A 16,577-nucleotide genomic window follows, 5' to 3' on the forward strand; every position below is an offset into this window, starting at 1 on the left:
TACGAAAGAGGATGGTGTTTTGGCAAAAATCAGATTTAGAGGACATTTCATGCACAAGGGATAACATGGCAAAAGCATTTTGACTTATGATGAGACCCTGGAGAAGCAGTTTAAACTCATTTTAAAGACCAATATCTTTGGCTTCGAACTGACAGTGGGTTTGTAACTGAAGTTCCACCTGAAGAAAAACAGGATTCGGGTTGTTTGCCAGTAGCGGTTTAACATCTCAAACGCTTGAAACAATGAGAGAAAAATAGACGTACAGCAGAACCTCAGAGTTACAAACACCTATGGAATGGAGGTGTTCGTAACTCTGAAAAGATCATAACTCTAAACAAAATGTTATGGCTGTCCTTTCAAAAGGTTACAACTGAATATTGACTTAATACAGCTTTGAAACTTTAATAAGCAGAAGAAAAATGCTGCTTTTAACCATCTTAATTTAAATGAAACACACAGAAACAGTTTCCTTACCATGTAAAAAAATTTTAGTAGTTTACTTTTAACTTGTACTGTATTTGCCTTTTTTTGGGGGGTGGGGGTGGGGGGGGGGTCTCTGCTGCCTGATTGCAGACTTCTGGTTCCAAATGAGGTGTGTGGTTGACCAATCAGTTTGTAACTGAGGTTCTGCTGTATAGATGTGAAATATATAACTATGAAGAAAAAAAGCTTCAAATTAATCTACATTTACAATAAGAACATAAACCTAAGAACAGCCATACTGGGCCAGATCAGTGGTCCATCTAGAGCATATCCTGTCTTCTGACAGTGGCCAATCCCAGAAGCTTCAGGGGGAAATGAACAGAACAGACAATCATCTAGTGATCCATCCCTTGTCACCCATTTCCAGCTTCTGGAAAACACAGGCTAGGAATGCTCAGAGTATAGAGTTGTATCCCTGATCATTCTGGCCAATAGTCATTGATGGACTAATCTTTCATTAACTTATCTTTTTTTTTTTTAAACCCTGTTATAGTTTTGGCCTTCACAAAATCCCCTGCCAAAATTTACACAAGTTGACTGTGTGTTTGTGAAGCAATACTTCCCTGTGTTTGTTCCCTGCTGCTTCTTAATTTAATTGAGTGATCCATGGTTCTTGTGTTATGTGAGGGAGTAAATAAACACTTCTTTATTCACTTTCTCCATATCAGTCAAGATTTTATAAAATATCATAACCGCTCTTAGTTGTCTCTTTCATGCTGAAAAGTCTCAGGCTTTTTAATCTCTCTTCACACAGAAGCAGTTTCATACTCCTAATAATTGTATTGCCCCTCTCTGTTCCTTTCTCAATTCTAATTATTTTTATTATTTTAAGATGGGTTGACAAGGACTGCATGCAGTATTCAAGGTGTGGGCATACCATGGATTTATATAGAGGCAATCTGATATTTTTGGTCTTATTATCAATCCCTTACCTAATGGGTTCTAATATTGTTTGTTTTTTGGATTGACACTGTACGTTGAGTGATGTTTTCAGAGAACTATTCAGAATGACTCCAAGATCGCTTTCTTGAGTGGTAACAGCTAAATTAGATCCCATAATTTTGTATGTATAGTTTGGATTATGTTTTTCAATATGGATTACATTGCATTTATCAACAATGAATTTCATCTCCCATTGTGTTGCCCAGTAACTCAGTTTTGTAAGGTTAATTTGTAAGTCTTCACAGTCTGCTTTGTACTTAATTATCTTGAGTAATTTTTTATCATCTGCAAATTCTGCCACCTGTTTACCCCTTTTTCCAGATCACTTACAAATATGTTGAACAGCATTGGTCCAAGTACAGATCCCTGGGGCAAACCACTACTTTCCTTTCTCCATTCTGAAAACCACTTATTCCTATGCTTTGTTTTCTGTCTTTTAACCAGTTACTGATCCCTCTTACCGCATGACTGCTTACTTTGTTTAAGAGCCTTTGATGAGGGATCTTCTCAAAGACTTTTTGAAAGGCTAAGTACATTATATCCACTAGATTATCCTTGTCCACATGTTTGTTGACACCCTTCCCCACAAGAATTCTAACAGATTGGTGAGGCATGACTTCCCTTTACAAAAGCCATGTTTACTCTTCAACAAATCATGTTCATCTGTGTGTCTGATCATTCTGTTCTTTATTATAGTTTCAATAGGCAAATATACCTATTCTAGGATTGGAGGTGTCAAGACATTGAATTTTGCACACTTCTATTCATTCATGCTTCCAGAGTTAGCCAATTCTGTTTGGGGCAGAAGTGTGTCATTAAGGACCAGATCTTAGACTGCTGACATTTGATCAACCTTTGCTCCCATCTAGCAAAGGATGACTGGGCTATATTTAGTCAGACTCAAAGCTCAGCTTTTCCAGAGATTCTGGGAAAAGCAGCAGCAGTTGTTATTCTCATCTATTTTAACAAATGGCAACAGGAATAAAATATGACCATGAAAATCCTCAGTTGAAGGGTAACATGAACAAGATTTTATTTTCCCTCTTGTTTTGATATTCCAAAATAATAAGATAACCCTAAATGGCAGTTTAAACGTAAAACAAACAAAAAAATATTAAGTTAAAAACTGACAGTATTCACCAGATATTAACCCAGATTAGCCCATTTGTGGGTCCAAACAAGCTGGGAGCCTGGCCAAAGTCAGCTTTGTACCATCACTGTGGCTGCCGCATTCTTCATAACATCAGGGCTGCTCTAATCAATACAAAGCGGTGCACAATCTTAAGCAGCCATTCTGGCAGCCAGAGAGAGGACATATGTTTCCTAATCATTTCCCTTTCCTCTGGTTGGAAGCTACAAGAATGGTGGTTGTCAGGCAGCAAAACAACTGTATGACACAGGAGGATTATCTTTATGAAAGGAGAACTCCCAGCTGGCCAAATCCACCTGGTTTCCAGGACCTTCACACTAGTGGAGTGATACAAAGAAATTAGAATGAATGATCTGGCTTTGTTTATAAGCAACTTCTGTAACTTCCTTCACTGCCTATTTTTCCCCTCACTTTAGCTATTTTCACCCGTTTCATCAAACGTCCTTCAATGTTGAAAACTGTGTCATAATGCCTTGTCATGCAAGTGAAACTCCTACCCGCACCTCAATCAAATCCTCAGGGGAGACGCCTTCTCTTCTTGTATATTTGAAAAAGCACCTAGCATACCCTGAATACTACCACAGACAAGTAATTACTAGAACAACATATTCAGGTCAGGAAGTCTAACTTCATGTATGGATTTAGTCTAAATCAGTGTTTCTCAATGACCGGTCCATGGACCAGCTCTGGTCCCGGAGAGCTCCCTGACACAGTTTAGGAAGGCAGCAAGCTAGATTCTGGTATCAAAAAGGTTGAGAAACACTGGTCTAGATGATCCAGGAAGTATATTAATCATCCATACAGGTCTTCAACAGGAAAGACAATAATGAAATATCTATCTTACAGGCAGTGTCAAACAAATTGTAGCAGGTCATTAGGACTAAACAATAGTCATGTAACAAGTAGCTTACAAATGAAGTGATTGAGTTGCTAGCAAAAACAGGTAATTGGTAAGGTCAGCTAGACACTGTGCCTCTTAAAATACCAGAGGAATTACAGACTACTCTGTTTTACTTCCAAATCTGTCAGATTAGCTGACAAAATACAAGAAACACCGTAAAACAGATCAAGATATTATATGCTGAGATTGGCGAGGCTTCTTTAAAAAAATGCGTATCTTCCTATCACTTTGAGTTGACAAGACAGTGGATAAAAGAATTATTTGTCCTTTGAAGAGGATACTAAGGAAACTAGGTATTGATGAAGTGAAAAAAAGAAAAGCCAAAATTCTGTCATGATTTAGACATTGATTAGGCAGACAAAACTTAAAGCAAGGGAGGCTAATTTTAGTAAACCTCTACCTCGATATAACGTTGTCCTCAGGAGCCAAAATATCTTACTGCGTTATAGGTGAAACTGCGTTATATCGAACTTGCTTTGATCCACTGGAGTGCGCAGCCCTGCCTGCCCGCGGAGCGCTACTTTACCACACTATATCCGAATTCATGTTATATCTGGTTGCTTTATATCGGGGTAGAGCTGTATAATAATGAGGTTAAATAGTGGTATAGCCAAGGGTCTGTGCTAGGCCCAGTGATGATATATTTGTTAATTATCCAGAAAAGGAATAAACAGTGAGGTGACAAAATATGATACTGACAATACTATTTAGGTTAATCAAATTCAAAGTGATTTAAAGCTGGACAACTGAGCAAAACAGTAACAGATTAAACTTAGTGTAGATAGGTGAAGGGTAAAGTACATTGGAAGAAACAACTTGAAGCATTTGCACACATACAATTTGTAAAGTAACTAACTGCTCAGGAGAAAAACCCAGGCCTCATTGTGGACAGCTCAAAGAAAACGTTTGTTCAATACAGAAAAGCAATTAAAAGCAGAAGAAAAAATGTCATTTTACAAGTTGATTGTATACTTTTACCTTAAGCATGACATTTGGTTTATATTACCTGATCAATTACACCACAGAAAAGTTTAAAAATGTAGCTTAAAAAGTTTGAATTAACACACTAAAGTATCAGACACTGAAGGCTACACACGTTTGTTGGTCAGGTTATCTTATTTAGCAGCATTAATTTCCGTAAAATGCTTCCCCTTGTTCTGAAAGTAGAACTTATCTTTACGGAACCAGATTTGTACATTAAACCACAATTCTCCAATACTAGTTGGAAGTATTTGGTCTGCTATGACAGTGGATTTTGTTTATACGAGCTATAGTTTTGATCTTCAGAACTCTAACAATTTCTATTTCAAACTTTGTTTTAAACATACGATTAGTATTAGAGCTGAATGAAACTAAAAAACAAGAATAACCAGTACAGTGCTGACCTCAACGGCAAGTTCAAGTATCTATCAACTTTAATTCCTTTCAGAGTAGCAGCCGTGTTAGTCTGTATCAGCAAAAGAAACAGGAGTACATGTGGCACCTTAGAGACTAACAAATTTATTTGAGCATAAGCTTTCGTGGGCTACAACCCACTTCATCGGATGCACAGAATGGAACATACAGTAAGAAGATATGCATGTATAAATATCTTCTTACTGCATGTCTCATTCTATGCAACCGATGAAGTGGGCTGTAGCCCACGAAAGCTCATGCTCAAATAAATTTGTTAGTCTCTAAGGTGCCACATGTACTCCTGTTCTTTTTAATTCCTTTTGCAGTTTGGCTTGAAAAAATAGAACAATATCATCATCCTCTCCAAACAGCCTAGTGGACAAACTAGTTGCCTGTCTTGTTTAGTTTACAGAAGACATGCTGATGTTATAGTACCTAACTGCAGATGTTACAGTATCTAACAACCACTTGAGTGTGCGAGTTGCATGCTGATGACCCTTTACACTCTGGTTTTGGGAGACAGGAATATAGCTCTCTGGCTGTTTTCACATCTGTTGGCAGATGTGGGAGTGCAGTAGTTTGGGCAAAGTTCAGATTGGTCCTGAGACCCTGTGCCTGTGCGTGGGCCAGCTTTGGTATGGCTACAGTGCCTGTCACAATACAGATAAAGGCACATCTCCCAGTACCCGATTCCACTTGGCACAGCTCCACCACCACTAAGCACCTAACCAGGGTGACCAGATGTCCCAATTTTATAGGGACAGTCCCGATTTTTGGGTCTTTTTCTTATATAGGCTCCTATTACCCCCTACCCCGACTTTTCACATTTGCTCTCTGGTCACCCTACACCTCACTGCCCCAAGACTCAGCACCAAAAGGTCCGCCGCGCCTGAGCTAATCACAAGTATGTCTACTCTGCAGCCAGGAGCGAGCCTCCTGCCCGGCTAACACGCTAAAAGCAGCAGCTGCCACCCTCGGACTCTCAAGCCCACCGGCCCTCCTGGGTCTGGGTCTGGGTCTGGGTCTGGGTCGGGTGTCCGGCCTGGGGCGCTGAAGCAGCAACAGCCACATTGGTATTTTTAGCAAGCTAGCTCGAGCCCAGCCAGCCCCACACCCAGCTCCCGGGCCTCTGCTCCGCCCCAGCCCGTGCCCTGCGCTACGCCCGACTCCCCCACCCCACCGACCCCCTCACCTCCGGGCTGACGTAGGACACGAAGGAAGGCTTGGCGGGCTTGGCCCCGCTGCCGCCGGCTCCTTTCCCCAACATGGCTCCGGGCGCTTCCCGCCGGCCCCAGCTCCAAGCGGCGCTGCCTGCCAGCGGGCACGACGGCGGCAGCGGCACCAGCTCTTCCCAAGACTCCTCGTCAGACTCCTCAGGCTGCAGCGCCGCCCGCCTGCGGCTCACGTAGTTAACCCCTCCCATGGCGGCTCCCGCCTCACCCCGACATCACCCCTCGCGCTGTGCACACCGGCCCTTTTTTGGAAACCGCCTCACAGCGTCCCGCTTCTCTGTTGGACCCTGATCGCTGTCAATCAAAGTCAGCCCCGCCTTAACAGCCAAATCCCCTGCTCGAATTGGCTAACATGGGGAGAGATCGGAGCTCACTACTGGGTCCTAGTGCCGGCCATGTTTGAACAGCAAGACGGATACAGCTTCTGCCGACAAATCATTGGAGCTTCCTTGAGCGCTCCACTGATTGGCCGATGGAGCTGCCTGCTCTGGGCTAGTAGCGCAGCTGCTGGAGGTGGAGTTGGGCGTCGCTCCTGGAAGTGGTCGGTCAGTGTGTTGCTGTGACTAATGGTTATTGTTTAGTTTGCACCTCACTGACCCTTCTTTTCTAGTGAGGAGATTCGCCGCAGCCTCCGCCGCTCGCAAGAGACGTGCCAGGCTCGGGACAGTGGAGGTTTGGTGCAGGTTTTGTTTGTATCATGAAATAAAACATCCAAAATGCAAATCTGCTGTAGCCTGGAGGGCAGAGAGTGTTCACCACGGTTGTCTACACGACCAGAAAAGACCGGTTGCGGGGCTGTAAAATTGCAGCATGTTCGGGATTCTGCAGCTCCAACGCAAGCGCTAATGTTCACAATGCAATTTTATAGCCCCACAGCCTGTCAGCTGACCCTGGTCAGCCACAGGTCTTTTACTGCAGTGTAGACGTGAGAGCAGCAAGCCCACAAGAGCTGAGCTCTTCCAGCACTTTGCTAAGCAGCAAGCCAGTTCTTCAACAAATGCCAGGTCTGTCGTTTAGAATAATCCTGCCTGCATCAGACGGCTCAGACCTTGCTTAGGGCACAAATTAGGCTCTGTCATCCCTGTCGATCTTAGGCTGCATTTTGAATGTCCTCTGTTAGCAAATCCCATAAGGTTTCCCTTTCCCTCTCCAAGTATTGTTTGATGGAAGGATTCTTTCAGTCAGCTCCTTTTTCATGTTCCTACCATTGCACCTGGCAGATGCTCTGGCTTCATTCTTAACATATCCCAGATATTTTCATCTTTTCTAGATAACTTTGGAGAGAGGTTAACTCTGACAATCTCAAAATTTGTTGGCCGAACTTGCAAGGCTTGTCAACTCAATGGTGTTTCTCTGTATGTATATATGTTCCATGGTAACCTTTGAACTCTGCATCTGATCAATTCCAACATTTCAGGGAATGTTCTAAGCTTCAGTGAACAGAAGTTTTGGGGACAACTGGAATACCCTAAATAGAAACATGGGGGACACACGGACTCACAGTCATCTGTTGATCACACTCATCTCCTTAACACCTTGCAGCATAACAATAACTCTGCTCATCCTCCCAACGGAGTTTAACATGTTAACGCCCTGAATGACAGAAGAGAAGTAATTGCTTTCTGTGCTGAAAGTCATGAGTCAGATAAGGGAGAGGAGACAGAAGACTTCATTCCTTCCTTCCTAAGGTTCTGTCTCCTCAGAGCCTGCTCCAGTCAGGAAAGAGAGGGCACCATCTGCCTGTCTCTTCCTTCCAATCTAGGGGAAAGGAAGATACAAAGGGGTCAGAGGAGAGATACATAGAGTCCCTGGCATGATGCAGAGAATGGTGACTCTGATGTGGGGTTGTGGGGAATGAAGGAGAGCAAAGCCCCTGGAGGGAATGGGAGATCTGCTGTGGAGAAGAGGAGTTATGACAGGCTGGACTAAGCCCTGAGGCCCCCTGTTGGAGGCCTCCTAACCCTCCTACTTGCTGTCCCAGAAAAGGGCAGCGGAGAGGGTTCTCCAAGCTGCCTAGAGAAGCGGCGTGGGATGCAGTAAGTCAGGGTGCAGCAGGCTCATATAAAAGAAGTGTCAGGGATAGAAGGAGTTCAGTCTGCTGGCAGGAATTGGGGAAGTAAGAGGTGTTTCTGGCTGACAGCAGGGGCTAAAAGGGCTGGACAGATCAGTTACTGGTAGGGATCAGGGGAGTGAAGAAAGAGCTTCTGACTGGCTGCTGGGATTCAATTAAGACAGACTATGGGGAAATGGCCCAAAGAAACATAGAGCAGCAATTAGTAAAGGGATGCAGCAGGAGACTGCTATAGTTAAAGGGTCCCTGGGCTGGGATCCGGAGCACTGGGTGGGACTCGGTCTCCCCCTTACCAGCCACTGGGGGTGAAGCGGCTACACCCTAAGTCAGGGAATTAGAACTGTGGTACCCCAGGGAAGTGGGCTGGACTGGGACTGACTTAGCGGGAAGCTGTGGTCAGCAAAATGAGTCCAGGAGGGGTGGCTCAACAGGAAGGCTGGGGTCATTGAGGACTCGAGTCCCCAAGGAAGAAGCCCTCGCGGTGCTGCTCAATTCCAGAGTAGGAACCTAGCCGAACCAAGCAAGGGTCCTGTTGGATTGGTTAAAGACCGAACCTAGGGAGGGCTGCAGAAAAGGACACACCAACCAAGGATATGGTGGCTGGCCCTGATGGATTGTTGTAGAAGACTGAGCCTAGAAAGGGCTGCAGGACATTGGGGACATTTTGGACTGTGTAACCCAAAAGGGGTTTGTTTGTTTTGCACAGGAACAGAGTGTGACTTGGCTGGAGGGCTGAGTCACCAAAGACCTGCCTGAAACACACAGTGGCAGATGGGGGGGCACTGTGAGCAGAGAAAAAATTAGAGGCATGCAGACACTCGACTGGGGGCACTCACATGAGATGACTGCACTTCCTTACAGAAGCACACAGAACCTCTGGTATGCAACAACTGGAGGACTCTGGTATGGGAGAAAGGGGTTGGTGGATACACAGAAACCCTAATCAGGATCACTGAGGAACCCTGATATGGTGGGGTGAATGGGGGCACACAGAACCCTATGTGGGTGTGTGTGTGTGTGGGCGGGAGATTGGAGGATTCTGAGAAGTGGGGAAGGAGGAGACACAGAGCCCCTGGCACAGGGAAAGGGGTGGCAACCAGAGTTGCTGGTATGGAGGAAAGAAGGGGGAAACGAGAGGGGTCACAGAACCCCTGCCAGTGGGGAGAATGCAGGAAGTCCCTGAAGATGGAAATGGGAGAGTGGTACACAAGGAGCTTGTGGGGGCATTGAAAGGATGCATGAAGCCCCTGGTATTGCAAGCCAAAACCTGCAGAAGCTATGAAGTGTGTATCCCCCATTTATAAATTAATTCTATTTAATGCCTAGAATTTTCCTGAGGCAGCTGCTTTCAAAGACAGTTAGCCATCTGTCTGTACCCTCAGTGGATTTCCAGTTTTCATATCCATATGTTAAGGTCTATCTCTTGTTTGTTTTCTGTGAGGGTTGTATAGCTGGGATGTAGGCCCCTAACTCGGACAGGTGAGAAAGATCTATGTGTTTTGGCGTAGGCCTTGTGACTAAGATTCTTGGGTCTTTCACATGCCAGATGTTTGAAGTCTCTGAGTAGTTAATCTTTCCCTGTTAGTAAGGAGATAGTGCTGGACAGCAGGTCTTGGTATTTGTCATTTTCAAGGCAAACTTCTGAGCAGGCAAACAGTGGAATTTCAGAGGGGAATGTGAGAGCCTTGCTTGCCAGGTACAGTTCTATGCTCAGTACTATGATGGCCAGTGATGGAACAGTGGTTGCGATCTGCAATGGATGTGGGATTTTTTTTTCTTCCTGGGTCTGATGTGTAAATTAATGGCTGTGCTAAAAGAAGATTCTTGGTTTGGAAGGGCAAGTACAGACACTATGGGGCATCACAGAGAGGCTGAGGAGTTCTTGAACCAACCAGAGTTGGGAACCATTACCACCTCAGATTTAAGGAAGAAAGGAACTGTCTGCCAAGGAAACACAGGAAATCAGAGAGGAGGCTTGGCAGTTCTAACCACCAGTGGTAAGAGGACAAGACAGCACTCTATACAGTTGGAGGCACACAAGGGTGGGCAGGCTGTGACTCCTCCTGGTCCTCTTCTCTCTGGTAATTCCACACACCTAGAAATTTCCAATAGTTACCAGGTCCTCAGCACTGAAACAGCTGATTTAATAGAACAAAGAGGACTTTGGGACCCATCTGTGTGGGGCTGCTCAGCTCAACCCAGGAGAAAATCAATTGTGCTCATAAAGAGATCTCCAGTCCTCCAAGACTATCCTTTTTTGGGACTTCTATACTAAGAAAAATGGAAAGAACATTCTGCAATGGACAGGCAGACAACAGGATGGTGTGCTGCCTTCTCAGAGCCAAGACACAAGATGTGTCACTAAGATTGGACAGGCTTCTGAAGTTCAGGATCCACTGGTAATGGTGCATGTCAGCACTAACAACATTGCTTTGCGGGATACCTCACTGATTGTAGATGACTTCAGGAAACTCAGAGTGCAGAAGGACGACATCCAAGTGATCTTGGAGCTCATTCTTCTGTCATGAGCAAAGGAAGACAGAAGGCAGAAGATTCTGGAAGTGAATCACTGGCTAGGTAAGTAGTGTAAGTAGAGTGTGTTTTCATTATGTGGAACATTGTTCCACCTTCAATGGGGAGAGGAGACGCCACAATTTGGATGGCCTCTATCTCAGTAGAAGGGGAACCAATCTTCTTGGAGACAGGGTGGCTAGACTAGCAACAAAAAGAAAGGGTGAAAAGAGGGAACAAATAAGTACTTATTTAGCATAAAATTGAGGTGATGAGAGCAAAATTAATCAAGACACAAAAGGATTTAAAGAGAAGAAATTCTTTAATTGTCTATGTACCAGTGCTAGGAGCCTGGGTAATAAAGAAGAGGAATTGGAATTGCTCATTTCTGAGCATAAGTCTACCCAGTTGGTATTGCTGAACCCTGGTGGGAAGATCTGCATGACTGGAATGTTAAAATCACTGCTTATAACCTATTTAGGAAGGATTGAGTGGGCAAAAAAAAAAAAAAGGAGAGGGTTTTGGCACTCTCTCTCAACAATGGCATTACCTGTTTCCAAATCACTGACACCTTGGAAACAGATGATCTTGAATTCTTATCTATTTAGGACATGGATACATAAAGCACAAGATGGGGTAGATGGTGTTGTGATGGGCTGGATTACAGAAGCCCCCCTGGGAGCTGCCAGCTGATGTGCCAAGGCTACCTCTGCTCCTGTTTTCCCTGCCAGCTCAGGACTCCAGCACCCTGTCTTGCTGAGCCAGACACTCCCATCTGCTCCAACGAAGACCCAGGGTCCAAATTACTTGCCCCAAAACTGCAGGTTTACTTGAAAGCAGCTAACAGAAATCTGCTTGTCTTTAACACCCAGATGCCCAACTCCCAATGAGGTCTAAACCCAAATAAATCTGTTTTACACCGTATAAAGATTACAAAGGGTAAACTCATAAATTATTCGCCCTCTATAACACTGATAGAGAGATATGCACAGTTATTTGCTCCCCCAGGTATTAATACATACTCTGAGTTAATTAATAAGTAAAAAGTGATTTTATTAAATACAAACAGTAGGATTTAAATGGTTTTAAGTAATAACAGAGAGAACAAAGTAAGTCACCAAGCAAAATAAAATAAAATGAGCAAATCTATGCCTAATCAAACTGAATACAGAGATGCTTCAGTAAGTTTTTTCCTCAAACTGGAACATTCTAGGCCTGGACACAATTCTTTCCCCTGGTACAGCTCTTGTTCCATCTCAGGTGGTAGCTAGGGGACTCTTCATGATGGCACCTCTCCTCGCTTTGTTCTGTTCCATCCCTTTCTATATCTTTTGCATAAGGCGGGAATCCTTTTGTCCCGCTCTGGGTACCCGCCCCTTTCTTCTTAATGGAAAGACACCAGGTTAAAAATGGATTCCAGTTCAGGTGACATGATCACATGTCACTGCAAGACTTTAAGCCTTCATTCCTCCCAGCCTGACTCACAGGAAGCCCTGCCTGCAAACAGAGCCATCCAATCAATTGCCCTGGTTAATGGGAGTCATCAAGATTCCAAACCACCATTAATGGCCCACACTTTGCATAATTACAATAGGCCCTCAGAGTTATATTTCATATTTCTAGTTTCAGATACAAGAGTGTTACATTTATACAGTTAGGATGATCACACTCAGAAGATTATAAGCTTTGTAATGATACCTTACAAGAGACCTTTTGCATGAAGCATATTCCAGTTACATTATATTCACTCATTAGCATAGTTTTATAAAATCATATAGGCTGTAACATCACAGGTGTCTGCTACAGACCACCACATCACACTAGAGAGCAGGACGATCAGCTTCTTCAGCACCTTTCTATAATGAGTAGGAAAAGAGCTGTATTATCATGTGGGAGTTCAATCTGAGTGACACATGCCGCAAGGCTCCTGTGGACTACTAATATATCATTGGACTTTCTAATTATTATAGATGACAATTAATGGATTCAAGAAATGTTGCATCAAACTTGGTGTGTGTTCGTAGGGTAGATTTTATATAAGCTTTTCTTGACAGATAAAGAAAAAATCGATCACAGAACTAAAACTTAATGGTAGCTTAGGTACAAGTGATCATGACTTGATCACAAAGCTGAAAACAATTATGAACCAAGTCATTTGGGAGAAAGAATTTCAACATAAAACTGTGAATGATAATTGAGCACTATTTAATAACATTTTACTAGATGCCAAAAAATCCACTATCCCACAAGTGAGAGAGAAAGTCACACTGGTTTATAAAATGGCTTAGAGAGGAAGTGAAAACAGCTTAGAGGGGAAGTGAAATAGAAAGACAGATATGTAAATAAATGGGAAAAAGGTGAAATAGGTAGAAATGAATATAAATCAGAAGCTAGGAATTGTAGAAAATTGATAAGGGAAATCACCAAAGGGCACAAGGAGAAATCTATAGCCAGCAGAGTAAAGGCAATAAAATTTTTTTATATGTGGAACAAAGGAATCTTAATCATGCTATGAGTCCATTACTAGATGGAAATAGTAGAATTATCAATAACACAGAAAAGACAGAAGTGTTCAATAAATATTTTTGTTTATTTGGGGGAAAAAGCCAGATGATGGAGTCATATGATGATTTAATACTTTCCATTCCAACTATTAGAAGGATGTTACTAAACCTAGAGATTTTTAAATCAGCAGATCCATATAACTTGCATCAAAGAGTTTTAAAAGAGATGGCTAAGGAGCTCTCTGGACAGCTAGTGATGATTTTCTATAAGTCTTGGAGCACTGAGGAAGTTCCAAAGGACTGAAAGAAAGCTAATGTTATGCTAATATTTAAAAAGGGCTAACAGGACTACCCATGTAATTACGATTACCTACCTTTTTGTAACTGTTGTTCTTCGAGACGTATTTCTTATGTCCATTCCATTCTAGGTGCGTGTGTGCCCACGTGCACGGTTGTTGGAGATTTTTGCCTTAGCAGTATCTGTAGGGTCGGCAGTAGTGCCCCCTGGAGTGCCACGACTATGTACAATATATCAGTATACTAAGCATCAGTCTATCAGCTGCTGCCAGCCTTATGCCCTCTCAGTTCCTTCTTGCTGGCAACTTCGACAGAGGGGCAGGAGGTCAGGTAATGGAATAGACATGAGTAACACATCTCAAAGAACAACTATGAAAACATAGGTGTGACGTTCCCCTCTTGTGTTGTCTGGACCGGTGATCTGCTAGGTCACGCCAATCCTTGACTCTGGGAGCCAGCCTTACCCTGATCTACTCTGAGAACCCCCACTCCTGGGCTGTTCACGCACAACCTCTAGCATGTAAGCTGCTCCCAGCTACTTGCAGCCGAATGACACTAGCCAATATCTAGCCAACAACCCTAGGAACCTCTGTCTTGCAGTGTCCAGTTAAGCCCACTGGATGCTGCAAGCTTATATGAGTTCATCAGTTTAACAAAGAAATCGATATGTACAAGGCGTGTTATCCCAAGAGGAGTCTCTGACACATTTCAAACCAAACACACTGCTTCAGCTCGAATAAACAAACAGATTTATTAACTATAAAGCTAGATATTAAGTGATTATAAGTCAAAACATAACAAGTCAGATTTGGTCAAATTAAATAAAAGCAAAACACATTCTAAGTTGATCTTAAGACTTTTGGTGTCCTTACAAACTTAGATGCTTCTCACCACTGTCTGGCTGGTTGCTCTTCAGTCAGGCTCCCCCTTTGATCAGCACTTCAGTCACTTGATGTGGTGTCTGTAAATGTAGGTGGAAGAGAAAGGAAGAGCATGGCAAACATCTCTTCCTTTTATCATGTCCTTTACTCCCCTTGGCTTTGCCCCCCCTCACCCCATTCAGAATCAGGTGAGCATTACTGAGTCTTTCTATCTATTCTAACTATACTATTTTTTTAAACTACAGGTACTACCTAACTACGAACTAAACAAAGTCCAAACAGGGAAAGCTATAACAGAGAGCTGGAGCAGAGCATTTCCGAAGCAGTTCACTGGCGGCAAGAGGGAACTGAGGGTTGGGGGAGCGCGCAGCACCGCTTATATGGGTGCTGCTAGGGAGAAAACTTCCAGCATTGGTGCATGTTGTGAGCATGCATACCTATTGTGGAATGCACATGAGCAATCACTCTAAGAACTGTACCTGGCATACTCCAATGGAGGGACTCACCCTAAACTGAATGGCATTCGCTAGGCAGGGGACATGGGTTCCAAAGCCCAATGAATTCAGAGAGGGGGGTGGCAGGTACTTGTACCTGCTGGTGTGGGCCCTGTTTAAGGGCCCTAGACACCATGTGACCCTTCCTCTCTCCATGGTATAATAAAAGAACTAATTTAGATTCAGCTGAGAGTCTTGTTACATGCTGCAGAGCTGAAATCACTGATACCTAGGTCTATGTATTAGACCTACCTTCAGACAGTGTCTCTATTGCAAGAGACCACACAGTGTGCACTAGCAGTGAGGCTCCCCCACTAACAGCTGAAATTACTGAGAGCTGTATTATGTGTGTGTGGGGCGGGGGGGCGGCTGAAGACATCTTGGTGAGTGGCCAGCCGGACAGCTGGTGGAGAGATGTGGCCAGCAGGGTGGCTGATGGAGAGGGCCAAGGCAGAGCCCTGCAGAGGCACGGCAATTGGCCGTTGGGGCAGTGAGCGAGTGCCCAAGCAGTGGAGCGTGTAAGGTGCCTCCTTACCACCCCCTCCACACAGGTTATGAGGTGAACTCTGTGGTTGCCCTGGCCAAGGACAGCAACTATGAGTGGGGTACAGTGAAAGGATGGGCACATCAAATGGACATTTGGGTTGCTAGACTCAAGAACCTGAGGGGAAAAGGACACATGGGGGTGCGTCTTTTGCTCGTGCTATGTCTTTATGAACCATAGTTGCAGTGTTTTCCCGAATTAATGCTGAGTTACTTCCCTCCTTTTATTAAAAGTGTTTGGTACACTCAGACTCTTTGCTTGTGAGAGGGGAAGTATTGCTTCTTGGAGGTGCACAGAAGGTGGTGTGTAATTGTCCCATGTCACTGGGTGGGGGCTCAAGCCGGTTCTTTGTTGTATTGTTGAAAAGGAACCCCTAGATACTGAACCCGGCTCTTGTTGTTGCTGGCTCCACCTGGCAGAAGGGTTACATGTTCAGTGTTCTCACAAATACACTTCTTGTGCACAGTGTTTTTGTAGCTATGTGGGTCCCAGGATATTAGAGACACGGTGGGTGAGGTTATATCTTTCCATTGACCCAACTTCTGTTGGTGAAAAAGACGAGCTTACATAGAGCTCTCTTCAGGTCCGGGAAACCAAACATGCTTAGTATTCAGGGACTCATTCCTGGCCTCACAAAATGTAGAACTAACATTTTTGACTGAGCTACGGGTTCAAGCAATGAAAATGAGTTTTGCATCCAAAAGACATTGTACTAAAAAATGTCAGTGTGGATTATGCAGCGGCAACCCACCCACCCCTTCTTCAACAGCAGCTGACTGAAGAGCCTTCTTGCATATGTGAAGATCTTTGAAACATTTAATAGATGTCCATCAAGTATGACAAGGCTTACTCAGCATGAATGAAATTGAGTGCTGCACTAAATGACTCTGAAAAATGGTGGCTGGTGCTTTTTTTGAAAAACTGGACAATGCTTTCCATTTGACGTGATGAGAAAGCTGTCAGATTTCCAACATCACCAATGAAAAGCCACATGGTATGGGCAGCTCATCCATAACACAAAGTATGGATGCTCATTTATCAACAAAGCCCAAGCAGCTTTTGTACTGGCTGCACTGTTGGTCACAATCAAACTAATCTTCCATAGACCCGATTCATTTATTGTATTTTTAGACTAGTTACCAATACATTGGGTTGTGTGGTGATGCTCAGTT

The 16,577-nt window shown here is 43.8% G+C and overlaps 1 protein-coding gene across 1 annotated transcript in view; it reads right to left on the bottom strand.

Annotated features, from left to right (window-relative positions):
- The window catches only part of MTMR12 (myotubularin related protein 12), a 76,023-nt gene extending 69,699 nt beyond the window's left edge, over positions 1–6,324 (bottom strand). Inside the window, exon 1 of the mRNA XM_050944672.1 lies at positions 6,064–6,324. Coding sequence (XP_050800629.1) covers positions 6,064–6,294 — 231 coding nt within the window. The 5' untranslated portion in view covers positions 6,295–6,324. The remainder of the gene's footprint in view (positions 1–6,063) is intronic.
- Positions 6,325–16,577: the final 10,253 nt, after the last annotated feature.

Source organism: Gopherus flavomarginatus, chromosome 3, assembly GCF_025201925.1.
Source record: "Gopherus flavomarginatus isolate rGopFla2 chromosome 3, rGopFla2.mat.asm, whole genome shotgun sequence".
NCBI lineage: Eukaryota > Metazoa > Chordata > Testudines > Testudinidae > Gopherus > Gopherus flavomarginatus.